We start from the raw sequence: 25,884 nt of genomic DNA, 5'->3' as shown, positions 1-25,884 counted from the left end.
TCTGTTTGCAATTTTCCAGGGCTCTTCATGGTTGCGTGGTCTAGATCTTGCCCAGAAAGAGCGAGAACGTGATGTGCATTACAGTTGAATTCATCGTAATTTCATTCTCGAGATTAAAGTCAGATGTTGCGGCCAGCCGGAATTTTCCTGCCCTCCAGCGGGATGTCACACGGGCGTCAATTACGACTGGTCCTTAAAATCATTTATTTTGGCGAAATACCACCCACAGTAAACAGAGGAGCCAATTGACACACAGCAAGCACCCACAACGGACAATGACATGATGATCAGCTGAGTTGTCTTCAAAGACAATTGATTGAGGTTACGAATCACTACTTATTCAATTAGTGTCATGTTTTACATCCATTTGAGAGGAGACAGTGTTACAATCCCCAGAGTGACCAGTTGCTTTTCAAAAGACATTTGAATTTTCAGTGGCTGAGGATCATGTGACACTCTTTCACTTTGTAAGGCTTTTACTGTAACAAACAAATGAAAAGCAAAATTAACTAAACACTATTTCAGTGGGCAACGTACACGCTAAACTACAGAAACGTTTACCCATTTTACTTTTAAAATTCCGAAAATCCATCTCCAAAATTACAATTCATTCTGCCCCATTTTGGACACTTCACCCTCCAGGTGGAAGCAGTCCAAAATTCTTCTCAGCTGCCGATGGCTTTCCTCCCTTTTCCTTTTCAAACTTGTATCTTCTAAACCACAAACTGACTTTCATAGTGAGGGATGAATCAGAAATTCTGTCCTCTAGCCAAGCTAGGCGAATCTCCCAGCCTTCTTTAAATCCACGCAAACCCTAACTCCTCAGTCTGAGTTCAAGCTCGCCCCTGCATTTCACATGGTGACTGACACAGCCAGGATTTCTCCTGGGCTTAAGATGCAGAACGAGTTGCCTGTAACTTTCTGCTCCCTCTCTCTCTCTCTCTCTCTCTCTCTCTCTCTGTCTCTCTCCTGCACTCTCTCTCTGTCTCAGATTCTTCCAGACTGACCTGTCCGGAGGTTCAGGGATATTGTTAGGAAAGCCCTGTAATATGATACCGCAATGGCTTAGTATGGACTTGTTTCATATCAAGGCACAGTTCCATGGCAATGTGAATCACATAGGCCTTGTATCCAAGTAGAAATGCTATTTATCTCTTTTAGACCCAGCAAGTTCATTCTATCATGAATTTAAATTGACAATTTAAAGTATAACCATCCACAAAACCTGATATTTTAACACCACCCAGCTGGATGATGTAATGTATTGAAAGTGACTTGGAGACTAACAGCCTGTCCATGGGGACACACTTGCACTGATCATTGTTTATAGGTGTGAATATCTTGCATCTTCCTCCCAGTGAGGCAACCCTTAACCTTTAGCAGCCACGTTGCCCAAGCTTGTTGGCCAGCATGACCCCTCTATTCTTACATTTTAACCTAAATTGAAGGGACAGTCAGAAATATAACTATCTTCTAAACTTCATATTTGGTAACAATGGGTCTTTGAGTTAACATTTCGTCTGGATAATATCATCTCTTCAGTACTGCACTAGGTGTGTCAGCCTTTATAATTTCATTTTGTGTTGAATTGGTGGTTTGATTTCAAATTAATTGCCTATTTTTCTTTTTACAGATCTGGCATCAGTTGTTCCGAAGACTTCATCCCTTGAGGTCAGTTGCAAAGAATATATATCAAGTATAACTTTATTTTTAGAACCACAGTATCTCAAGTTTATAAAAGCTTTTGCGGTGACAGGTTTCGGTCCAATTCCTTTTCTCTGTTTATCCAATATCCATCTCTCTTGGGTCCAGCAATGGATTCTTATTGGACAGCAATGGATGCTCTCCAGTCCTGACCCAAGTGATCAATCTTCCTCTAACAGTCACAAGGTTGTGCGTTGGCCATTCAGCAGCCATACAGGATGCTGAGTTTGTCCTCACCCAATGCTCACAGTCTTAACCAGTTGGAGGAGCTGGATGATGCAGTGTATTGAAAATTGCAATGTGCATTTTGCCCACTTGTGGCTACCATACATACACATGCGGCTACAGTGAGAGGTAGGACAAAATAATAAAAGATCCGCAATTAACAGCGCATGCAGGTTGAATTGTAAATGTAACTGGCTCAATATATAAGTGTTTGTGTCACAAGATTGTCACAGATAGTAGGGAGTCTTGGCTGAGATGTCACTTCCTAGACAAGGCCATTGAGACCAATGAATCTTGCCCCTCTCCCATCCTTAGCTCTCCCCCTAGCCTAATCGTAGAACTCCCCACTGGTGGATGAAAGGATAGGGGCGGCACGGTGGCACAAGGCTTAGCACTGCTGCCTCACAGCGGCAGGGACTCAGGTTCGATTCCGGGCTCAGGTGACTGTCTGTGTGGTGTTTGTACATTCTCCCTGTGTCTGTGTGGGTTATCTCCGGGTGCTCCCGTTCCCTCCCGCAACCAATGATGTGCAGCTTTCATGGGGTTAAGGGGATAGGGCAGGTGTGTGAGCCTAGGTGGGGTGCCCTTTCAGAGGGTCGGTGCAGACCCGGTGGGCCGAATGGCCTTCTCCTGCACTGTAGGGTTTCTATGGGTATCCATGCAGCAGATGGGGGCCATTCACGCCATGACAGCTGACTCCCTGCTCGAGCGATCCAAAACTGTTCCTCCCCCCCCCCCCCCCCCCCCAAGAGTTCTGCATCTTCCCCTCCTTATGATGTTGTCGCAAAACATTGCGCGGGATTCTCCACCCGGCCGCACCCGTTTTCCGGTGTGGCGCGCCCCCGACGGCAGCGGAATCCCCCGTCCCGGCAGCCAGCCAATGGGGGTTTCCCATTTTGGGCACCCCCAGGCCGTCGGGAAATCCGCGGGCGGGAGTGCGCTGCCGGCGAAGTGGAAGATCCCGGTGAAGAGGACGATCCCGGAGAATACAGCCCATTGTTCTTTTTAAAAGCTGTAGGGTTGATGTGAGTGGAGTATCTCTCCAAAAGTAACGCACATCAATTGCTGTCTTCTGTGTCCACAGGACATCAACCTATTTGCTGATCGGTCTTTCGCAAGCCTTTCAAAGATACAGAATAGGAATTCAACAGAATATCACATGCTGATTTCCAATTTCCTGGAGCTCATGGAAAAATATACGATCCAAGCTGCTCGCAATTTACAGCACAAGGAGCTAAAGCATTTCACAACCAGCGATCTTGGTAATGTAACAAACATTTGGGGTGGGATTCTCCCCTAACCGGCGGGGCGGGCAGCACCGGCACCGAGGAGTGGCGTGAACCACTCCAGCGTTGGGCCGCCCGGAAGGTGCGGAGTCCTCCGCACCTTCAGGGGCTAGGCCGGCGGCGGCGGGGTTGGCGCCACGCCAACCGGCGCCAAAGGGCCTCCGCCAGCTGGCGCGAGCTGGCGCACCGCCCGGGGCCAGATCCCTCCGTGCCTCCCCGAGGACTCCGCAGGCTGCCCGCTGAGACAGGTCCCGCCGGTACGGACCTGGTTTGGTTTACACCGGCAGGACTGGCCGAAAACGGGCGGCTGCTCGGCCCATTGCCGAATGGCCTCCTTCTGCACTGTATGTTCTATGTAACTGTTAATGATATGTTAATCATATTGTCAAGATACACAGGGGAGGGGCATTGTTTAATTCAGTACTTCGAGTACTTCTAAAGAGAGACCGTCCACTGGCATCGGAAAGATGTTTTAATTTAAATGAGTTTCCTTTTGATGTACTCTGTTAGTCACAGTGTCCTACCAGGGACTGTCATCCCTTTCTCATTTGTTTAATTACTGATTATTGGTTTGATTATAAAGGGTATAAAGGGAGACACCTGGTTGCTGGAGGCAGGAGGCAGACACATTTAATGCTGAATCCTCTAAATGAACCACCAAGTAGAGGAATTGTGTTTGGTTTCATACTCCACCTGGCTTGGCGGCCATTTCACAATAATTAGGTGCGTTTCTGGGAAGAGGTGGGCCGGAGGGACATGTCGGAAAGTGGGAAGGCGGGGGAAGGGGCTGGTTTAGCACAGTGGGCTAAACGGCTGGCTTGGAATGCAGAACAAGACCAGCAGCACGGGTTCAATTCCCGTACCGGCCTCCCCGAACAGGCGCCGGAATGTGGCGACGAGGAGATTTTCACAGTAACTTCATTGAAGCCTACTTGTGACAATGAACGATTATTAATTATTATTATTATTGTCTGAAAATGGCTCCCGTGATCTGGGCCTCAATAGCCCCTAGTCCAGCTCCCCCAACACTGTTGATGTTGCGACGCCTTACCTTGCCGGTTTCCTTTTTGCTTCGCAGAGGTTGTCATTCAAGCCATCCGAAACAACACAATCCCGAAAGATGGAAGGGTAAAGTTAGCCACGGCTAAGAACAGCATGGTCATTGGTTGGAACACCGTGGCGGGAAAGGAGAGCTTTGGTGAGTCTTGGCGCTTAATCTCTGCTATAAGGCCCTCGGGCGTAGGAGCAAAGGTAGGCTATTCGGCCCATCGAGTCTGCTCCGCCATTCAGTGAGATCATGCCTGATCTGGTGTGGTCATCCTCAACTCCACTTTCCCACCTTATCCCCATAACTCTCGATTCCCTCGCTGATTAACAATCTCTCTATCTCAGCCTTGAACATACTTAACCACCCGGCCTCTACAGCTCTCTGCGGTAAAGAATTCCACAGATTCACTCCCCTCTGAGAGAAGAAATGCCTCCTCATCTCTGTCTTAAATGGGTGATCCCCTTACTCTGCGGTTCTGCCCTCTGGTCCTAGACTTTCCCACAAGAGAAAACAACCTCTCAGCATCTACCCGGTCCAGCCCCCTGAGAATCCGATATGTCTCACTACGGTCGCCTCTCATTCTTTTAAACTCCAATGAGCGCAGGCCCAACCTACTCAACATTTAGTACTTCTTGGGTTCCTGTAGCTTTCTTCCCAACCTGCTTGCAGCGCAGTCCTGGAGATTATCGTTAATTGGTGAGGATTTCAGTACAGCCCTGGCACGTTTGCGATGCTGGTCCTGGCACAAACACCGTGACTTGGCGCCCCCTTGAAAAGATCACCCAATGAGTGCAATCCCGCTTTGACGTTTAACTCTCCCTTTGTGCAGATGTTGCAGCCGCCGCCCTCATCTCCTACAAACAGCTGGACTCCATAATGGGCGCCAGCCTTTCAGACGATGGCAGCAAGGAAACCGAGCTCGATCTGATCTCCGAAGTCGTGACTGCCGCAGTGACCAACACGGACACGGAGAGTCTCGATGAACCGGTCAACCTGACCTTTGAGAACAACAAGGTTTGTTTGCGTTTGTTCATACCTTCTGGCGCCGTTTTAGCTGGGCAAGAATGCTCCAAGGATTTATGCTGCTGGGAAGGAGCTGCACCTTCAACAACGATTCTACCGCAGAAAATACCTCGTGGCTGCAATTGGGCATCTCTGCAGCATTTTGGGGCCAACCCAGGGACGGGAAAGGCTCTAGACATGTCATAGAATCATAAAATCCCCACAGTGCAGAAGGAGGCCATTCGGCCCATCGAGTCTACACCAACCCGCTGAAATGTAGGAACTAGGATCAGAGGTGGCCCCTCGTGCCTGCTCCGCCATTCAATCAGATCATGGCTGATCTCTTCCTAGTCACAAAGCCACCTCCCACCTGTTCCCCATACCCCTTTAACCCGTTTTTTAAAATCAGAAATATATCTCTATCCCTCTTGAAACCATTTAATGACTCCGACCCCACCGCACTGTGGGGCAGCGAGTTCCACAAATTCACCACCCTCTGCGAGAAGTAGTTCCTCCTCATCTCAGTTTTAATCTTTTACCTCGGGCTGAAAGAGCACACTGTCCTATCCCTGTAACCCCTAACCCCATCTGGCCTTTTGGACAGTAAGGGGCAATTTAGCATGACCAATCCGCCTAACCTGCACATCTTTGGACTGCGGGAGGAAACCGGAGCACCCGGAGGAAACCCACGCGCACACGGGGCGAACGTGCAAACTCCACACAGGCAGGTTGCAATTGAACCCGGGTCCCTGGCGCTGGGAGGCAGCAGTGCTAACCACTGTGCCACCGCGCCACCCACGTTTTTTTTCTTCCTTTGTTTCTCTCGCCCCTCCCCCGCTGGTTTGAATGGCCCTCCCCATCCTATCACATTCAGCCCTGGCCTCTGGTGAAGCTGCCCCCCGGCTGCCCTGTGCAGACGCTTGCCTGGCCTTCGCATTTCTCGCTCAGAAGGCCGGGCCTCAAGCCTCAACAAGCGCTGATGTGCTCCCGGCTGGGTGCTGGCTTTATCTTGCCTGATCTCTGTCCCTTGTTTGATTGGTTGCCTGCCCTCTGCCCTCAGCCCTGGCCTGGAGGATGAGAGCCTCCCCTTGACGACCTCAGGCCAGCACCTCCACCTCGCCTCGTCTTGCCTCGCCACGTCAAGTGCAAACTACAATCGTTCAACGTCTCATAATCAGAGTCGATGACAGAACAGGTTGGATGTCATGTTTGTCAATCAAAGAGATCGATAATTCTGAAATGTTGCTCTTTTTCTTCCCCAGTACCACAATGGAACAGTGAAATGTGTCTACTGGGACAGTCTGGCAAACGCTTGGTCTGTGCGCGGCTGCAAGGTGGACAGTACTAACAGAACGTACACTATGTGCAGCTGTACACATCTGTCAAGCTTCGCTGTACTGATGGCCCTGCACAAAATAAAGGTATGTCCATGCTGGAAGAGAGGGAGAGATTGAGAGTGATAGAGGGAGAGAGAGAGATAGATAGAGAGAGAGAGAGATACAGAGCGAGAGAGAGAGAGGAGTGGAGGAAACCTTGAGTATAAAATTCAATTACTGGATGTGGGCGTTGCTGGCTCGGCCAGCATTTATTTCCCATCTCTAACTGCCCTCCACTGGGCCACCCGGGCACAGTGGTTAGCTCCACTGCCTCACAGCGCCAGGGACCCGGGTCCGATTCCAACCTCGGGTGACTGTGCGGAGTCTGCACGTTCTCCCCGTGTCTGTGTGGGTTTCCTCCGGGTGCTCCGGTTTCCTCCCACAGTCCAAAGATGTGCGGGTTAGGTGGACGGACCATGTTAAAATTGTCCCTTCATATCCAAAGATGTGCAGGTTAGCTGGATTGGTCAGGCTAATTTGCCCCTTCGGGTGGGTTTGCAGGAATAGGGCTGGGGAGGAGGGGTGGGGGGGGGGGGGGGGGGTGGGGGGGGGGGATTGGGCCTGGGTATGGTGGCCTTTCGAAGGGTGATGCAGACTCGATGGGCCAAATGGCCTCCTTCTGCACTGTAGGGATTCTGTGATTTGAGAGACAATCACATTGCTGCGGACCTGAAGCCAGACCGGGTAAGGATGGGCGATTTACTTCCCTAAAGGGCATTAGTGAACCAGATGTTTTTTTGCGACAATCGACAATGCCTTCACGGTCATCGTTAGGCTTTTAATTGAATTCCAATCTCACCATCTGCCGTGGTGGGATTCCAACCTGGTTCCCCAGGTCTTGCCCTGGGCCTCCGGATTACTGGTCCAGTGACCGTCAGCGATTGTCCATCTGAACGGCAAGGCTGAAGGTCAGCCAGCTGCCCCCTGTCCCAAATGACGTGGGGCAGTCTCGAAAGGCCTTTCTAACTGGCGGCACTCCGGTGTCATCCAGAAAGGCCTAACTCGGAGCGGGAAATGCAGGGCCTCACACCAGATATTGCACCTCTCCCCGCCTTCGACATCGGCAGCCACTGTAGACGAGGTGTTTGCCCCATCCCAACAATGCACCTGTTCAAACTCCTCAGCTCCTCACGGCCCAACAGCGTGCACCATTCTGTCGCAGCCAACAACAAGAACTTACATTTTAATCAAACCCTTGGCGTAGTTGAATATCCCACAGGTCCCTTCATGGGACTGATTTGTTTTTAAAATTCACACCAACCAGACAGAGTAACTTTAAGGACAGGTGATTAAAAGTGTGGGCGACAGGTAGGTTTTATGGTGCAACATCTAGGTGGGCACAGATAGGGAGGAGTTTAACGAGGGAACTCCAGAGCTGAGGGCCTTGGTGGCTGAAGACATGCCCACCAATAGTGGGGCAATAATCAGGAATATGTACGTACACATGTCCGCCTGTGTCTCTCCACGGGCTACAATAATGACGTGCTTACCTCCCATTTTGTCTGCTGTCAGTGTGGCCCAAACAAGCCTCCTCCCTTCCCTCAAACCATTACTTCGGCAAGGAGCAGACTGAGCTTCCCTGATTGCCCAATGGATGACGGGATTGTACACACCGAAAGGCCCCAGGCTCCGTCTGGTAGGCTGGTCTCAGTGGGGCCTCAGGACCCTAGGCTGCAGGGAGGGCAATTAACGCTCAGGCAGGGTCCCTCTGCCCCCAGTATTGTCCCAAGGCCCAAGAAGGAGGTTATGCACGGGTGCTGGGGGTAGGGGGGGGGGGGGGCAGCGCAAAATGCCCTGGACGTCGGCGGGAGCAGTCGATTCCATCGGCGGGCAATGTCGAGTTGCGCCGCCGCCTGAAAATGAGGGTGGGGGAAATCCCGCCGCAATCCTAGGGTGGAGGCCTCGGGCCTGCAGTGGAGGTTGTCAATAGGTTTTAAAGACTGTTCTCTTTATGTTTCTTGTCAGGAGAGTGACAGCTACAAGCTACACGTGATCACCACAGTTGGCATCACTTTGTCGCTCATCTGTCTCTTCGTTTCTATCCTCACGTTCATCCTGTGCCGTTCGATTAAAAGCGTAAGGACCACCATTCACACTCACCTCTGTGTGAGCCTTTTCTTGGCCGAGTTACTCTTCCTCATTGGAATATCAAGGACTGCAAACAAGGTAAGAGAATGTGATCGTCGATCATTTTGGGGTTCGGCCCTATCTGCGAACATCCCTGCTTAAGAGAAGCTACAGCTTGAAAATGGACCACTTGGCCCAACAAGCCCAGGTTCGCATTCAATCTCTGCATGAGCACAAAGTACATTCACTCAGTATAAGGGTAAAGAAGTCTTATTTCGATTCTACACAGTCTGCAGCTGGAGTGCAGTTTTGGTCTCCTTACCTGCTTAGGGCAGCAGTGGTATTGTCACTGGACGAGTAATCCAGAGATCCAAGGAAATGCTCTAGAGGCCCGGGTTCGAATCCCACCACGGTCGGTGGTGAAATTTAAATTCAATGGAATCTGGAATTGGTGACCATAGAAACATTGTTGTAAAAGAAACCCATCTGCTTCGCTAGTGCTCCTTTTGGGAAGGAAATCTGCCGTCCTTACCTGGTCTGGCCTACATGTGAGTCCGGACACCACAGCAATGTGATTGGCTCTTAACTGCCCCCTGAAATGTCGGGGAGCAAGACGTTAAGTTCAAGGGCAACTAGGGATGGCAGTGAGCAGGTGGCCTGTTGTAGTTGACCCCTTTCCCTGGCCAATGGACCTGAACCGCAAGACGTCTCTTGGTTCAATGTCCAAATAGATCAGGAACCTCATGATGTGCCCCTCTTGATGTGCCAGTCGTTTGGGGGGGGGGGGGTCACTTAATGTTCGGTTATGCTCACTGTTCCTGCCTGTCGCCTCCCCCCACTCCCCCACCCCCTTGCTTACAGGGTTAACAAAACCTCTGCTCTTGATGCATTTTGCAGACTGGCTGCGCCCTCATAGCTGGGTTCCTCCACTACCTGTTCTTGGCCTGTTTCGCCTGGATGCTTCTGGAAGGTGTCCAGCTTTACCTCATGGTGGTGAAAGTCTTCAACGCCAAGAGCCTTCGCTCGAAGTACATGCTCCTGTTTGGCTACGGGTTCCCGCTGGTCGTCGTCGGGATCGCGGCTGTGGCATACTCTCGAGGCTACGGAACAGATAAATAGTAAGCGTCGGTTTGCCTTTAATGTCACAGCAGTTTGGATTCAGTGTTGGAACGCGGAGTTTTGTGCACGAGACGGGGTTGTTCTTGCTTTGTCCCTGTTGAATGATTAAATGAAGAGCAGGACGAGTTGAGTCACTCATGCAGAGAGATGATGGGCCAAATGGCCTCCTTGAGGGCCCTGACTATTCACTGGATCCCGAATTCTTTTTGGATTTTTTTGTTGTTGCCTTTTATCTTGTTCAAATTGTGCCCCCCACCTCGCCGCTGCTTCCCCACCCCGCCACCCTCCCAGCCCCGCCCCAACCCCCGCCACACTCCCCAACCCCGCCACACTCCCAGCCCCGCCACCCTCCCCAACCCCGCCACCCTCCCCAACCCCCCCACCCTCCCCAGCCCCGCCACCCTCCCCAGCCCCGCCACCCTCCCCAGCCCCGCCACCCTCCCCAGCCCCGCCACCCTCCCCAGCCCCGCCACCCTCCCCAGCCCCGCCACCCTCCCCAGCCCCGCCACCCTCGCTGCATTCCCCACCCTCCCCACTCCCCCCACCCTCCCACCCCCGCTGCATTCCCCACCCTCGCCACCCCCGCTGCATTCCCCACCCCGCCAACCCCGCCACACTCCCCAGCCCCGCCACACTCCCCAGCCCCGCCACACTCCCCAGCCCCGCCACACTCCCCAACCCCGCCACCCCCGCCGCAGCCACCCCCGCTGCATTCCCCACCCCCCCAACACTCCCCACCCTCTCCAACCCCCCGCCGCATTCCCCACCCTCGCCCACCTCCCGACCCCCGCCACCGCTGCATTCCCCACCCCCACCACCCTCCCAGCCCCATCACCCCACACCCCCCCCGCATTCCCCACCCCCGCCGCCGCCACCCTCCCACCCCCGCTGCATTCCCCACCCTCGCTGCATTCCCCACCCTCGTCAACCCCGTCACCCTCCCCACCCCCGCTGCATTCCCCACCCTCGCCCACCTCCCCCCTCCCCACCATCCCAGCCCCGCCACCCTCCCAGCCCCCGCTGCATTCCCCACCCCCACCACCCTCCCAGCCCCATCACCCTCCCCACCCCCGCCACACTCCACACCCCGCCACTCTCCCCACCCCCGCCACCCTCGCCACCCCCGCCGCATTCCCCACCCCCGCCACTCCCAGCCCCACCACCCTACCCACCCCCGCTGCATTCCCCACCGCCGCCACCCTCCCCATCCCCGCCACCCCCGCTGCATTCCCCACCCCCTGTTCGGGGAGGCTGGTACGGGAATCGAACCTGCCTTAAAAGCCAGCGATTTAGCCCAGTGTGCTAAACCAGCCCCTAAATATCAATGTCAGGAGTGGGATTCGAACCCACGCCTCCAGAGGAGACTGCGACCTGAACGCAGCACCTTAGACCGCTCGGCCATCCTGACTCATTCTATGATCGCACCCAATCACAGCTACCAATGGGGGGGGGGGGGTGGTATTCATTGAGTAATGGTCGGAAGAGAGAACCCCAACGGGAATTTTGTGACCCGCGCCTGCACAAAAGTTGGATCTTGTATCCCAGGGACACAGTGGGCCTCAGTGAGGGCAGAATTGGTCCGGGTGGCGATGCTTCCCTCAGACGAATAGGATTCTACGAGAGGAGGTTGTGTGATGGTATTGTCGCTGGACCAGTAATCCAGAGACTCGGGGCAATGCTCTGGGGACCTGGGTTCAAATCCCACCACGGCAGACGGTGAAATTTGAATTCAATAAGAATTGGGATTTAAAAAGTTTAATGATGACCCTAACCGTGAAACCGTTGTCAAAACCCATCTGGCTCACAAATGCCTCGTCGGCGAAGGAAATCTGCCGTCCTTACCCGGTCTGGCCGACAAGTGACTCCAGACCCCCAGCAATGTGGTCGACTCTTAAATGCCCCTCAGAAATGGCCCAGCAAGATGCTCAGTTCAAGGGGCAATTAGGGATGGGCAAGAAATACTGGGCCAACCAGCAACGGCCACATCCCCTGAAAGAATATTTTTACATGACCATTTGAGTGCAGTCACTGGCAGCATCGACAGCGCTGGGGCAGAGAAAGTTGTGTATTATGTGGTAGGGGTGAGCAGAGAGGGAGGGAGGGTGTGGAAACATAAGAACAAAAACATTGTGACGCTGGACAGCACGGTAGCAGTGTGGATAGTGCAATTGCTTCACAGCACCAAGGTCCCAGGTTCGATTCCCGGCTTGGGTCACTGTCTGTGCGGAGTCTGCACGTCCTCCCCGTGTGTGCGTGGGTTTCCTCCGGGTGCTCCGGTTTCCTCCCACAGTCCAAAGATGTGCAGGTTAGGTGGATTGGCCATGCTAAATTTCCCTTAGTGTCCAAAATTGGCCTTAGTGTTGGGTGGGGTTACTGGGTTATGGGGATAGGGTGGAGGTGTTGGCATTGTGTAGGGTGCTCTTTCCAAGAGCCGGTGCAGACTCGATGGGCCGAATGGCCTCCTTCTGCACTGTAAATTCTATGATAATCTATGGAAACTTATTCATTCCCATCTTTCTTTCCCAGTTGTTGGTTGGATCTGAATTCCGGATTTGTGTGGGCCTTCCTCGCTCCAGTCTGCATAATTATTCTGGTAAGTTCAGTCAAAGTAAATGGGGCAGCAGGAGTAAGCCAGCAGCTCGAACTTTCCCTTCTCGGTCACTGTCATGACCCCCCCCCCCCCCAACGAGTAATGGTCATCATTGACCTCCCCGTGGCCCTGGTGGAATTCAAGCTGCCCAGAAAGGGGGCAGAGGCCAACCGCCTGGGGGTCGTTATGAGCAAAGGTTAAAAGTAGGCCCAACTCGGGGCCTGCTGAGATAAGTCCTCCTGTGGCCTGGATTGTGAGAATCCCTTTGCCACAGAGGGCCGCTTTACCACAGGGGTTCAATAAGGCAGTTCACCGACTCACTCGGGAGCAACCGAAGATGGGCAGCACACGGCTGGCACAGGGTCGGTTGGCCGAATGGCCTCACCCTATGCCGTGAGGGCTCTCTGCTCCAGCGTGTCGGCCTTGCCAGTCATGTCCGCCTCCCGCGAGTGAATTGTGAAAACGGTGACAGGGCCACCGGCCTCGTTTCTGCATCGCCAGTTTGGAAGTTGCTGACGCCATTTTCCTGCCACTACCCGCACCATGCGCACTGGAAACCGGGGAGGTAAGCAGCTGAGGATCGACGAAGGAACTTTTGCCTCATTGGCCCTCCTCGCACCCACCAACCACAAAGTTCCGGCTGCCTCCAAATAAGAGTCCCTTCCGTTAATATCTTGAAAAGCGGATACGTTGGAGCGTCCCAGTTGGCAACAACCAATAGGATCAATTTAATTGGATTAATTTTGTCATTTTATGGAAATTTATTTTGGGTACATTGCTTGTCCATTACATGAAAAAAATATGGAGAAATGAATAATAATGTGTCCTGAATTATCTTGGCAAACTAGTATTCTTACATATTGCGTTCATAGGTACCAGTTTGGAAGTGCCAAGGTACCCAGATGGCAACAGCAGTGCCAAGGTGCCAACGTGCCCAGACGGCAACTACCTGGTGACCTCCGATCGTCTGGGGGCCTCCGACCTCCGACCCCCCCCCCCCAAGTGGGGTTCCGTCTGGTCCCTGTTTACGTTGACCAGCACTCACCCAAGGTCTCCAAGGCGAAGGTGTTAGATCCCAGGGCCTGGGTTAGTCAGGCGAGCTGCATATTAGAGTGAGACGAGCTGCCCTCGCTCTAGTATGCAGATTTACAAAATGCCGATCCCACCCACGATGCGCGGGATTCGGATCCCGACGTCTCGCGGGAGCGCACCTGATCTCGCGAGGCGTGGCGAGCCGGCTCGATCGTGGAAGAGGGATCTCCCGGAATCGATTGCCCACGCCACCTTTCGGGCACAACGCGGCTGATAGATTGCGGCCAAGATCTTCAAGCAGGGCAGCCCAGGGTGTAGTCTATTGAGAGACACAAGATCATGGAAGAGTTGACAGACAACCATTGCCTCTCTCAAATACATTGTTTCCTGTTCTCCATTGGCAGGTCAACGCAGGTTTCTTTATCATAACCGTGTGGCGGCTAGTGGACAAATTTTCAAGCCTTAATCCTGATATGAACGAGTTGAAGAAAATTAGGTGAGTAGACTTAATACCTATTTGTCCTTTAAATCGGGTTGTCTGGAGTATTGTGTTCCTGCTCATCCACAACTCAAGGAGCTGCCCTTAATTTATTGTTTTATTCATGAGGGCTGGGCATCACGGTGGCACAGTGGCTAGCACCGCTGCCTCACAGTGCCATGGACCCGGGTTCAATTCCAACCTTGGGTAACTTCTTTGCGGAGTCTGCATGTCCCCCGCTTGTCTGTGTGGGTTTCCTCCGGGTGCTCCGGTTTCCTCCCACAGTCCAAAGATGTGCAGGTTCGGAGGATTGGCCACGCTAAATTGCCCCTTAGTGCCCAAAAGATTAGGTGGGGTTACTGGGTTACGGAGATGGGGTAGGGCATGGGCATAAGTAGGGTGCTCTTTACAAGGGCCCGTGCAGACTCGATGGGCCGAACGGCCTCCTTCTGCACTGTAAATTCTATGATGCGAGGCCAGCATTTATTGCCCATCCCTAATTGCCCCTTGAGAAGGTGGTGGTGAGCCGCCTTCTTGAACCGCCGCAGTCCAGGTGGTGTAGGTACACCCACAGTGCTGTTAGGGAGAGACATAATGACACCAAACGTTTTTGTTGTTGGAGAATTGGCCTACTTTGATGTTACAGGGTGTCAACCTACAATTTCTGAAGCACCAAAGTTCTTCTGCTTTAACTTGAGGAAAGTAATCGTCGTCCCTTTTCATTAATTAATCCTCACTGGAAAAGCAGGCGTTTATTGCCCATCCCTTGACGCAGGTGGTGGGCAGCCATCTTGAGTCGCTGCAGTCCGTGAGGCGTAGTTGGTTGTGTCCTCCTCCTCTGTGAAAGGTGGTGATGGAATGGTCAAGTCACTGGACTTGCACTCCCGAGCCTTCAGCCAATAAAATGGGGATTATAGGTTCAAATCCCACCATGGCATTTGAATTTGATGAATAAAATTTGGACTTATCTTGTCTTAGTAATGCCGACCATGGTTAGATGCAATGAATTATTATAAAAGTCATCTGGTTCGCTTATGCCTCTTGAGGGAAGGAAATCTGCCGCCATGATGCCCAAGTCCTGTAAAGGCATTAAAACATTTTGTGGAAAGGCAGTGGTTACATTAACTAGTCACCTAGCGTGAGATGGACTAATGATCTGGTGTTATCAGCTCAAATCCCTCCATTGAAGCTCAGGAATTTAAAATTGGTTAAATATAATAAGCTGGTGAACATGTAATTGTTGTTTGAAATGAAATATATCTTGTTCATCATCCTCCCCCAGAGAGGGAAATCTGCCATCCTTACCTGGTCTGGCCAACTTGCGGTTCCAGGTCACAGCAATGTGATTGACTTTTAACGAGATTGACACCTAGAATCAGCAGGTTGTCTGGTGAAGAAAGGTTAGACAGGCTGGGCTTGTTTCCACTGGAGTGTTGAACAGCGAGGGGTGGCTTGATTGAATGATCCTGAACGCTCTTGGCTAGGTGGATGTGGAAAGGACATTTCCTCTTGTGGGCGAGTCCAGAGCACTGTTTCAAAATTAGGGGTCGCCATTTTAGGACAGAGATGAGGAGAATCCCGGGGGGGGGGGTGTCGTTGTGCCACTTTGGAACTCTCGGCCTCAGTTGGCAGTGGAGTGGGTGGGTGGTGGCCACTGAATACTTTTAAGCAGGGCAGCACGGTGGCGCAGTGGTTAGCACTGCTGCCACCGAGGTCCCAGGTTCGATTCCCGGCTCTGGGTCACTGTCCGTGTGGAGTTTGCTCATTCTCCCCGTGTCTGCGTGGGTTTTGCCCCCACAACCCGAAGATGTGCAGGGTAGGTGGATTGGCCACGCTAAATTGCCCCTCAATTGGGTAAAAAATGAATTGGGTACTCTAAATTTATTTTTAAAAAGCAAGGGGGTCGAAGGTTATTGGGGGTTAGATGGGAATGCGGAATTCGAAACACAAACAGATTGGCCACGACCGTATTTAATAGCAGAGCTGGCTGGAGGGACGGATGACCGACCTCTGCCCCATTTCATACGTTTGGATGTCCGTAACAGCCCTCTGAACGGGCCAAACCGGCTAATCGGGCATCAAGATGGTGTGTCTTCTCGAAGGGCATTTAGGGGTCTGGGCAACACCCATGCCCTGTGAACACTGATGTTTTTAATAACAAAGAGTTCTAGAATTTGGATCCAGCAGCCATGAACAATTAAAAAAAGAAACAATTCTCCTGAACAAGTTCACAGAACCACCTGGGGAATTTTTATCGTGCTGTTCATGTAACACGGGTGGGGCAATGGCGGACAGTTGGGTGACTCCTTCATGACCGGCCATATCTTATGCCTTTTCTCAGGGCTTTCACCTTCACCGCCATCGCCCAGCTCTGCCTCCTGGGATGCACGTGGGTATTTGGAATGTTGCACTTCCAGGAGGGCACCATTGCCATGGCCTACATCTTCACCATCGTCAACAGCCTGCAGGGGGCATTCATCTTCATCCTGCACTGCCTCTTCAACAAGCAGGTAAGGCTGTGTGAACTCGCCCGGTCGGGAGAGTCGCTCCCTCTGGCACGCGCGACGTGAATTAACCCTTAGAGAGTCCGACTACAGAGCAGAAACAGTTCTCAGTTGACCAAGTGATGAAGAATCGTCCATACAGCCGGCAGCTATACTAGAGTTTCGTTTTAAGGTGGACAAGACCCAAGTTTTAATGTTTTTCTTTACGCTTTTGGGATCTGCTGAGCAGCCAGCGGGCACACTGAGGAGGAAATGGGGGACTTGTTCCTCATCTCCTATTGCCCCGGGATGTCCCATAATGGTCGGAACTGGGCTGTGCCTGTATTGGGTGTTGACAGCCTGTTGACGTCCTGCCAACGTTGTCCTGGCGATGCTGATGGGGTTATCCAAATGGGAGGGTGCGGCCACTGGTGAGGCTAGCTTGTGTCCAGAGCCCCCTCGTATTAGGAGATCCCAGTGGGTCGATGCCACGGGTCTCCTGAAGGTAACTGGAGTCGTTTCCCTCGAGCTGTCTTCAGGTTTGGGTGCTGCCTGGCTACGGAACTCCCCCCACCCCCCACAACCCCTCCCCCTCTTTATCTCCTCAAGGCCCCCCCCCACAAGGAGAGGGAAAGGGAAGGCCTGCATCGAGGCATAGTCCAGCTTGAGCTAATAACGCAGGCCAGTAAAACTGCATGAATTCTTCCACTCATGGTAACTTTGCACCTCAGGCCTAATCCACTATTAGGGCCTGGAGGAATGTGAACCCCAATCCTTGAGATGGAGCTCGAACTTTGGCAAGCAGCCAGGACTCGAGCCAGTGAGTCACTAGCTTCCTCCTCCTCTCCTCTTCCCTCGCCTCCTTCCTCTCCCCTGCTCCAACTTTCCCTCTCTTCTCTCTCGTGACTCCACTCACCTCTTCGCCCCTCACCTCTTCTCCCTCCCCTCTTCTCCTCTCCCCTCGTCTCCCCTCCCCTCCTCTCCCCTCCCCTCTTATCCCCCCTTATTCCCGCCTCACTTCTCCCTTCCTCGCCTCATAAACCCTCCCAGACTAGGCCAAAATGTCTATTCTTCATTTCTGAGCTTAAGATGCTCGTAGATGCAACAAAGGTGAACATCACAAGCAGACGCAATGCCCAGGTGTCAGCAGAGGTCTCCAGATACTGATGAGGGGGGGGGGGATACATCAAGGCTGATTTTAACCCTCGCTGCCTCAGTATAATTGTAGGAACCCCTCAATGTCGAACAGAGATCGGAGCTGGAGCCTTCCGGGTCCTCAGAAAGGCGGAGTAGCAAACTACACCACTGGTGCGACCCATTCCCTCATTGGATAGAAACTGGGATCTCTCGGCTTTGTGATTTAGCCGAGAGAGTGGCCAAGGGCCCAGTTCAGTCTCCCTCCCTCACCCAGGTGGGCAGTGGCGAGCGGGTCCAGGGACACTGGGTCGTAAATGCGTTGAAGGGTTAGGCAGGCCCCAACATGTATCAGTGGATGAAGCCTTATAAACTCCATATTTCCGTTAACTTGCAGGTGCGGGACGAATACATCAAGTTCTTCATCAGTGTCTGTCACATGAAGAAAGCCTCAAAGTACTCGGAGTTTTCAACTTCTTCCACCCAGGTAAGTGTGCGGTCAAATCAAACCAAACCAACCAGGGAGGTGGGAGTCCACCTCGGCGGCCATGTTGCTTCAATCAGGCGGCGCTCCTCAATGTTTTGACCGATGATGGCTCAGTGGGCGCCGCCCCCTGTCAGAATGTTGCGAGCCCAAGAGGCTTGAGCAGGAATCCCAAGCTGAGGCTGCCCGTGCAGTACTGAGGGAGTGCGGCATTGTTGGGGTTCGCCAGCTGTCTGGTGAGGCATTAAGCTAAGGCGCGCTCTGCCTCCTCGGGTGAGTTGGAAGAGGGCATGGCATCATTCAAGTAGCCCTTTTACCCTGACCAATATCTGTCCCTCAACCAGCAGCATTGGGGGTCATTGGGGGGCGTTGTGCTGATGTCGCTGGACCCATAACCCATTTTCAGGATGTGGGCATTGCTGGCTGGGCCCAGCATTAATTGCACATCCCTAGTTGCCCTCGAGGAGATGGTGGCGCGCTACCTTCTCGAACCGCTGCAGTCCCTGTGGTGTATGTACACCCAGTGTGCTGTTAGGGTAATGCCATTGGCGACATGGGTTCAAATCCCACTGCAGCAGCCGAATTGGAATTTAACGACAATGATCGGGAACGTAAAGCCAGTCTCAGTCAAGGTGACCGCGAACGTATCATCGATGGCCGTTAAAAACCCGTCTGGCCCACTCATGTCCCTTTAGGGAAGGAAATCTGCCGTCCTTACCCATTCTGGCCTGCAGGTGACCCGAGATCCACGGCAAAGAGGTTGACCCTTAACTGGCCCTCTGCAACGGCCAAGCGAGACACTCAATACAAGGGCAATTAGGGGCGGGCAACAAGTGCCCTCCCAGCCAGCGACGCCCATACCCCCTGAAAGAAGAAATAGAACACCTATCATCGGTGCATTGCTACCGTCATAGAAAAGTTACAGCACAGAAGGAGGCCATTCAGCCCATCTTCTCCATGCCATCTGAGGACGCCCAGGTGTTCTTTCTCATCCCGCCTTTCTGCACCTAGTCCATAGCCGTGTAGCTTACAGCATTTACGGTGCCGATCCAGGTACTTTTTAAAAGCGTTTAGGGTCTCTGCCTCCACCACCAACTCGGGCAGCGAATTCCAGACTCCCACTACCCTCGCGTAAAAAAGTTCTCCCTCATGGCCCCTCTCCACCTTCTGCCACATGTCTTGAATCTGCGTCCCCTGGTTCTGGATGTTTCCACCAAGGGAAACAACTTTATCCTGTCCACTCCATCCCTTCCCCTCGTAATTTTGTCCACCCCAATTGAGCCACCCCCTCAGCCTCCTTTTCTCCGAGGAAAATAACCCCAACCCCCTCCAATCTCTCCTTTGCCCCACTCCTCTGACCCTGGCAACATTCTTGTAAAAGGTCCTGCTTGCGGCATGTTGCTACGCACGCGTGGGCTTCGACGATGACTGTACGTCATCGGCTGCGGCCTCGAGGTGGTGAAAGGCGCTATATAAATGCGATTCCCCCTTCCTCAGCGGTGAGAGTGGGCAGAAAAACATCAGCCATGATTTTCAGAAAGAAATTGCTCCGCCGTTTCAAACATGGTCTCTCCTCCTTTCTTCCAGGGACTCAAAAGCACACGTGAGACGGGAATGTGAATGGAAGCACAGTGCCCCCCGCCGGGCTGGCTCGAGAGCTGCTTGAATATGTGCAATTAAGAGAGTGCGAGAGAGAGAGAGGGAGAGAGATGGCATCTCACTGCCCCACTCTGCTCGGGGCTGGAAGCAGCCTATTTGTCCCACCTCTGTTGCCTCGTCTTTTCACAACCGTCTCTCTCTCTCTGTGTTAATGCGGCACGAGTTTTTAGAGGGGGGCAGCTTGGGGGGAGGGGGGGGGGCAGGGAGGGAGGGAGAAAAATTACTTGTTGCCATTCCGAAATTCAGAAGTGTTCTAATCCACTCGGGAACATCTGCTTTTAATGGGCGCGCCTGCAGCATGAGCTTGTCCAATTCTAAGATTTGGCGTGAGTGTGGGCGCGGAGACCAGAAGACACAAAGATCGCTCCTTTCCTCAATGAGGAACGAGGAGCAAATCCGTCCCAGGCAGAAGTTGGGAACGTTCCGTTGCCCCTTCATGTCAGATTATATGTCCCATGCGGAGGGGCATTCTCAATCTCCTTCCCGTCAGCCATTGATTGGGCCAGAGAGATATTCCCGTTAAATGCTCCTTGAGACAATGGATTCCTGAAGCGTTGTTGGGACAGAGTGACGGACGTTGGGGTTTTTTTATCCGACCCTTGCAGGTCTCTGGAATCGGAGGTGCTCCTCCACATTAGCGCTAACACTCTGGCTGCTAAACCAAGCCCACTATGATCCGTGTCTTTCCAGTCTCCCATTTTTGTTGCTCCACATCGCTAGTGCTTTGGAAGTTGGCGTGGAAAACAGAGGGAATGCCACGGTCCGTGCCAACGCTGCCCCTTAACCGGCTGATAAATCTTGAACCAGCCAGGTACAGTGCAAAGGCTGGAAAGGGCTGATGCGACTATCAATTCACGCAAAACAGAGAGTAGATGTAAACTGCGGCTTTAATCGACTAGAACAGTGCCTGCCTGCGACTGGTGTGCTAGTGAGGGCCGCCTACAGGGCTGCTGCCCTTTATACCACCCCTCAAGGGGCGGAGCCAGGGGCGGAGCCCACAAGGGCGCCAACATGATACATTCGATGTAATATCGTACAGTGGTCTATAGGTGGAGACGACATGGGCAACAGTGTGATACAGTGAGATACATGGTGAATGGTTAATACAATACGTTCACCACAAGGGCAAAGGTGTGACAGCTACAGTTCCGTATATTGCTTTGCTGCTGTTTAAACGTGACCAAAAACGTTAATTTCTACGCTTACATATGAGCTGTTTAGCCGAAGCGGAGCAAGCAAATTCATTTTTTATTTTTAACGGAGATTTTTATTTTTGACGCTGGATTTGCGTCATCGCGTTTTCCAAATCAATCATCAGACCTCTGGGCTGCCCAGTCCAAATTTGGGTGGGTGGTCAACTGCCCGTGTCAGGGTGTGGCACGACGGGCACTGTGACGGGACGGACAGCCCGGAACCTGAGGCGCCGCCAGCTGTCGCCTCCTTGCCGCCCGCGGGAGTGTTGGCACCGTCGCCGTTGGCAACACACTTGGCGGATGGGAAACCAAGATGGCCGACGGGCGCCGGGGAGTTGGAAAGTGACCACCACGGGGCAGAGATAGAAAGATGCCATGACTGGGATAGGCATCTCCCCCCCCCGCTTTATTGCCCTCCTCCCCACAACCCTCACCCCGCCTGGCGTCATGTTGAGTTCTGGTTCACTGACAGATGCGATGGCAGAACCAACTCACATTGAGCATATTATTGATTGATTCACAGAAGCCAGTTTAAGCTGAAAGATTGTTTTGTGTGTATGTGTGTCTGTATGTAAGGCAGATATCAAGTGTACATGCGTGTGCATGACTGTGAATATATGTCATATGTTTATGTGTAATAATGCAGCAATCCCAATCATAACTCGGTCATCTATAGATATAGTGAGTTCAACGACCTCCACACAGTTTAATTTCACGCATAGGTCACAGAAAGTTGACATGTCTAGCCCATGGAGCGGGCTGGTGGGAGATTAACAGAGTGTGCAGAGAACGCACTTGTTTCCAATCTGCATCCACCCTAATACTTTGGGACTCGTAGCAGGTCGAGGCGCTGGAGACTGTTCACTCGATAGACAGCCAAAGAAGTTCGCTCGCAAATTCGATGCTCCTTTCGCTGAGCGTGCGTGTCCCGTAAATTAGAGCACTTCAAATGTATTCTATTTACTGTGGAGGGGTGTCCTGATAATCTGATAGAAACGCAAGTCTTTCTTTTGCGAAGAGAGCTGGGTGCAAATAGGAATAATCAGAGGCGTGAAACCCCAGAGAATGCAGGGTAGGGTGGCTGCAGGTTCCACTACTGATTGCAGAACGGGAGTGGGAGGTGATGTGCGATAAATCAGCAGTGAGAGGGCTGCATGTGCTGGAGAGGAAGTCTGGAGATGATTGCAGACATATGGGAGAGTGAGGTTGCCAAGGAATTGAGGACATTGAAGTTGGAGATCGGGAAATTGGCAGTGGCTAGGGGGCGGGTAAGGATAGAGCTGGGCTTTGTATGAAATGGTGCAATGTAGTGTAATGTTTTGAAATTGCAAATGTGCACATCGTTTGCGTGAAGCTGCCATACAGGATTGTACCTGTAGAGGGCAGTTGGCGCCATGTCTGCTCGTGCACTTCGGATTATGAGCAGTATCTGAACCTCGCAGGGGGTCTGAGGCCAGAGGGTTTTGGAATGTGTTGGAGCTTGTGTAAAGGTAGAGATGAGGCTGGCGAAGGGCGTGCAGGAGGATGAGTGCGCTGACTTACAAATCAGCCATGACCTAATGGCCGAGGAATTGGTGTGGCGGATACGGGAAGGGTGGGCTTAGGATAACGCGCTCAGCACTCCGACTCAGTGTCAACACCTGACGAGCAGCAGAAAACCCTCAAGACTTTACCTGCTCACTTGGCATAAAACTAGAGCCCAACCTAACTTGACTGGGATGACAAGGGCCAGAATAAACAAGTTCCTGAGCAGAGGCTTTACCAATAGCACCACCCAAACATGTGACCTCCGCCATCTTGAAGAATGGGGGCAGGGCGCGGAAAGTGGACCCATGAGGGAATTCCAACATACAATTCCACTTTAGAAATATATAAAAGATTATAAGTGCTGTCGCAATCAGTTTTCGAGGTAACTACTGGACTTAAAACAGTTCCCACATAGGACAAGGCAAGAAATTAAACAACTGTGGGGAGGTCTGTTGGTGGAACGGCTGATACCAGTGTTACAATATGCTGTTATATTAATTTGTAAAAACTATTTTTTTTAAAGCAATGTACTGCTATTTATGGAGACAGATCCCACCGATTAACAACTGCTGTTCGGCATATCCGTTTATATATTTATATTCCGCCATTTGTAAATGTTCACAAATTTTGAGTTTTGTTCTAGAAAAAGAGAGAGAGATTCCATTTCAATTGACTCCCCACTTGGGGTGGGTTTGAGTCGGACGGGCATTTAACACCGTGCCCATGGGCGGGTTGGTTTTCAACGGGCGTCTGACCCAAATCCACCCCATTGTTGCCCATCCCTTTGAGGTCAAATCCGGGGATGAAGGACAGTGCAGACGGAGGCCATTTGGCCTAGCGAGTCTGTGCCGACCCTCTGAAAGGGCCTCCTACCTAGGCCCACTTCCCCCACCCTACCCCCATAACTGCGCCCAACCTGCGCGTCTTTGGACATTAAGGGGCAATTTGCAGCGTCACCGATCCACCCGACCTGCGCGTCTTTGGACGGTGGGAGGAAACCGGGCCACCCGGAGGAAACCCCACGCAGACACGGGGGGAGGGGGGGGGGGGGCGGGGAGGGTGAGCGTGCAAACTCCGCACCGGCGGCCACCCGAGACCGGGATTAAACCCCGGCTCCTGGCGCTGCGAGGCAGCGGTGCTAACCACTGTGCCACCATGCCGCCATTCTGAAGATAGGAAGCCGGGAGGCGGGGGAAGGTGGATTGGCCATTCGAGGGTTGTCTCCTCGGAGCACACCAGCAGGGGGAGCTGCGCGAGGTTACGATCGACCGCCGCTTCAATGTTATTCAATGTAAATATTCCCTCGCTGGGTTTCAGCATTTATCCTTCATGGTGAAAAAATGTTTGCTTTTGTCATTCTGTGAAGATGTTGAACAAGACGGATTTGTTTTTTTTCTGTACACTGTGAGGCAGTGGGCGATGAGCCGGGATAACTGTGTATTTACTGATTATTTTCAGTGAAGAATGTATTTTTTTTTAAAAAACTGCTGTGTTTTGTACCCTCCGCCGCAACTCTCCTTTCCCTTTGCGCTGCGGTTTCGCCTTATCGCCAGTTTTCTTTCAAATAAAAGAGAGAGAAGGTTCCGGGCCTGACGCGTTCTCCTTTTATTGTGGCAAGGCGGTGGCAGTCACCACAGTTTTTACGGTGCGAAAGCTTGGCGCACTCTCGCTGAATGAAGGAGGCCATTTTGAAGTGAGATATGCCGGGGGGGGGGGGGGGGGAGGCGGAGGTGTTAACGGGGCTAGAGCAGCCTGAAGATTCTCTGCACCATTAATAACCCACCGCTTCCAGCGGGGTTGTCCTGCGCTTCCGTGTCGCACAAGTGTTGTTGAACAACAATGCGAGTCTATTACCAGATGACGCTCTCGGACACTCAATGGTAACACTCGGGGGCTTTGTGGGCACGCCTGCTGTCGGCAGTAGGCCTCACGTCCTGTCTCGAGGTACATGGCAACAAATGGGCCAACGTCTGGTTCCCGTCCCGAACTACCCCCTGGGAAGGCGGTGACGCCAACACCAGTACGCGAACCGGAGGACCAGCACCAATCCCTGTCCGCCATTTTAGGAGAGAACCGGTCGCTGATCGCTAGGTTTTGATTTCCGAATGGCTCCCTTGTTGAGAGAGCGAAGAGGGCCCTGGGCCAATAGGGAGCCGGGGTGGGGGGAGAGGAGGCATGGAGTTTGCCCCAAGTGCCATTTGATAAAAGGGTAACACTCGATAGGGCAACCTAAAGCCGTCCGGTAAAATAAAGCAAAAAGTATTATCCAATTCGATCCAACCCAAAAGACATGTTGCACAACTCAACTTAGTCGCAAGGTGGTTTACTGTAGTGATATGCATCACTGTATATACACAAGGGGTTGGTGTAAATGCACTACAACTAAGTAACCACTAGAGGGACAGTTACACAGGTCTATTAGACAGCTTACTTCCCAGAGCCCATGAGGCAATGGGTTCCCGCCTGGGCACAGGTAAGGCCGTGGAAAGGGAGCCATGTTTTCGAAGTCCAGAAGGGGGCCTATGAGAAAGGGTGCCAGAGTTCCCTCACTGACTGGCCAAAAATCAGGAAACATTTGAGAGGCAGAGTAATCCCTTCAGGCAACTAATTGGAAGGAGCCCACAATTTAGTCAATTTAATTTCCAGGGCTGCACGATCGAGCTAGGCCGCTAACACCAGGAGTAATGGACGCCTGGGCTGTCAGTCAGGCACCTGGCTACTCATGTTAAACTATGGAGGGGCTCGATTCTCCACCTCCCGCCTCCAGTAGTGCAGTTCCCGTTGCAGCGGAGAATCCAACGTCATCCAGAAATCTAGTGCCGATCCAATGGTCCGATCCCCCTCTAGCGACGACAACGAGGCTCACTCCCCCGTGACAGCGGGAGGATACAAATAGACCAGATTGACCCATTCGCATTCTATTAACGGGCTGGGCACTGGATTCTCCTGTCTGAATCTCCGGTCCTCCGGGCCAGGGATCACCTGGGCGGGAATTGGGGCAGATATCTCCCAGCGTGGCCCTACCGTGGTGGAGCCCGGGGTGGGCCGAGGGACAACTCTTCAAGGGAGACGCTTCCAAAGTCGATCGGAAGGCCCCCCCCCTTCCCCCAACAATGCAAATCCTGCTCACCCCACCCTCACGAGAACCCACACCAGTCCCCCTCATTACAGAAACCCCCACCAGAGGACCCCCATTACAGAAACCCATGCCTAGACGCTAGAGAGCAGTCCAGGCAAAATAGCGAAAACATCACTGCTTTAAAACTCACCTGCACAATGCACCTGCTGGCTCAGGCAGAGGAAACCGCACCTGTAAATTCCTAGAAAGGGAGAGCCACATCAGCTGGGTGTAAACACCCTCAGATCTTTGATCTGCGAGGCTTTCATTCTGATCAATGGGAATTGGTTTTACTAGGCTGTGATTGATAACTTACACACAGCCGGTGTCTGGATTGTTTAATTTAATTTCCCTTCATG

General features: G+C 52.4%; 1 protein-coding gene and 1 non-coding gene across 9 annotated transcripts in view; one reads left to right on the top strand and one right to left on the bottom strand.

Annotated features, from left to right (window-relative positions):
• LOC140403322 (adhesion G protein-coupled receptor E3-like) overlaps nucleotides 1-23,990 on the top strand; it is a 74,387-nt gene extending 50,397 nt beyond the window's left edge. For all 8 annotated transcript variants that reach the window (XM_072491181.1, XM_072491180.1, XM_072491178.1 and 5 more), the window contains 12 exons: nucleotides 1,634-1,671; nucleotides 3,014-3,191; nucleotides 4,294-4,413; nucleotides 5,093-5,277; nucleotides 6,528-6,686; nucleotides 8,607-8,807; nucleotides 9,606-9,826; nucleotides 12,354-12,420; nucleotides 13,854-13,945; nucleotides 16,269-16,437; nucleotides 17,942-18,031; nucleotides 19,616-23,990. In XM_072491181.1, the coding sequence (XP_072347282.1) occupies nucleotides 1,634-1,671; nucleotides 3,014-3,191; nucleotides 4,294-4,413; nucleotides 5,093-5,277; nucleotides 6,528-6,686; nucleotides 8,607-8,807; nucleotides 9,606-9,826; nucleotides 12,354-12,420; nucleotides 13,854-13,945; nucleotides 16,269-16,437; nucleotides 17,942-18,031; nucleotides 19,616-19,648 (1,553 nt within the window). In that variant the 3' untranslated portion in view covers nucleotides 19,649-23,990. The remainder of the gene's footprint in view (nucleotides 1-1,633; nucleotides 1,672-3,013; nucleotides 3,192-4,293; nucleotides 4,414-5,092; nucleotides 5,278-6,527; nucleotides 6,687-8,606; nucleotides 8,808-9,605; nucleotides 9,827-12,353; nucleotides 12,421-13,853; nucleotides 13,946-16,268; nucleotides 16,438-17,941; nucleotides 18,032-19,615) is intronic.
• trnal-cag (transfer RNA leucine (anticodon CAG)) lies at nucleotides 11,153-11,235 on the bottom strand. Its single transcript has one exon. It is a non-coding gene; the product is annotated as a tRNA-Leu (tRNA).
• Nucleotides 23,991-25,884: the final 1,894 nt, after the last annotated feature.

Source organism: Scyliorhinus torazame, chromosome 27 (assembly GCF_047496885.1).
Source record: "Scyliorhinus torazame isolate Kashiwa2021f chromosome 27, sScyTor2.1, whole genome shotgun sequence".
Taxonomy (NCBI): Eukaryota; Metazoa; Chordata; class Chondrichthyes; order Carcharhiniformes; family Scyliorhinidae; genus Scyliorhinus; species Scyliorhinus torazame.
This window is presented reverse-complemented; position numbering and strand designations above follow the sequence as displayed.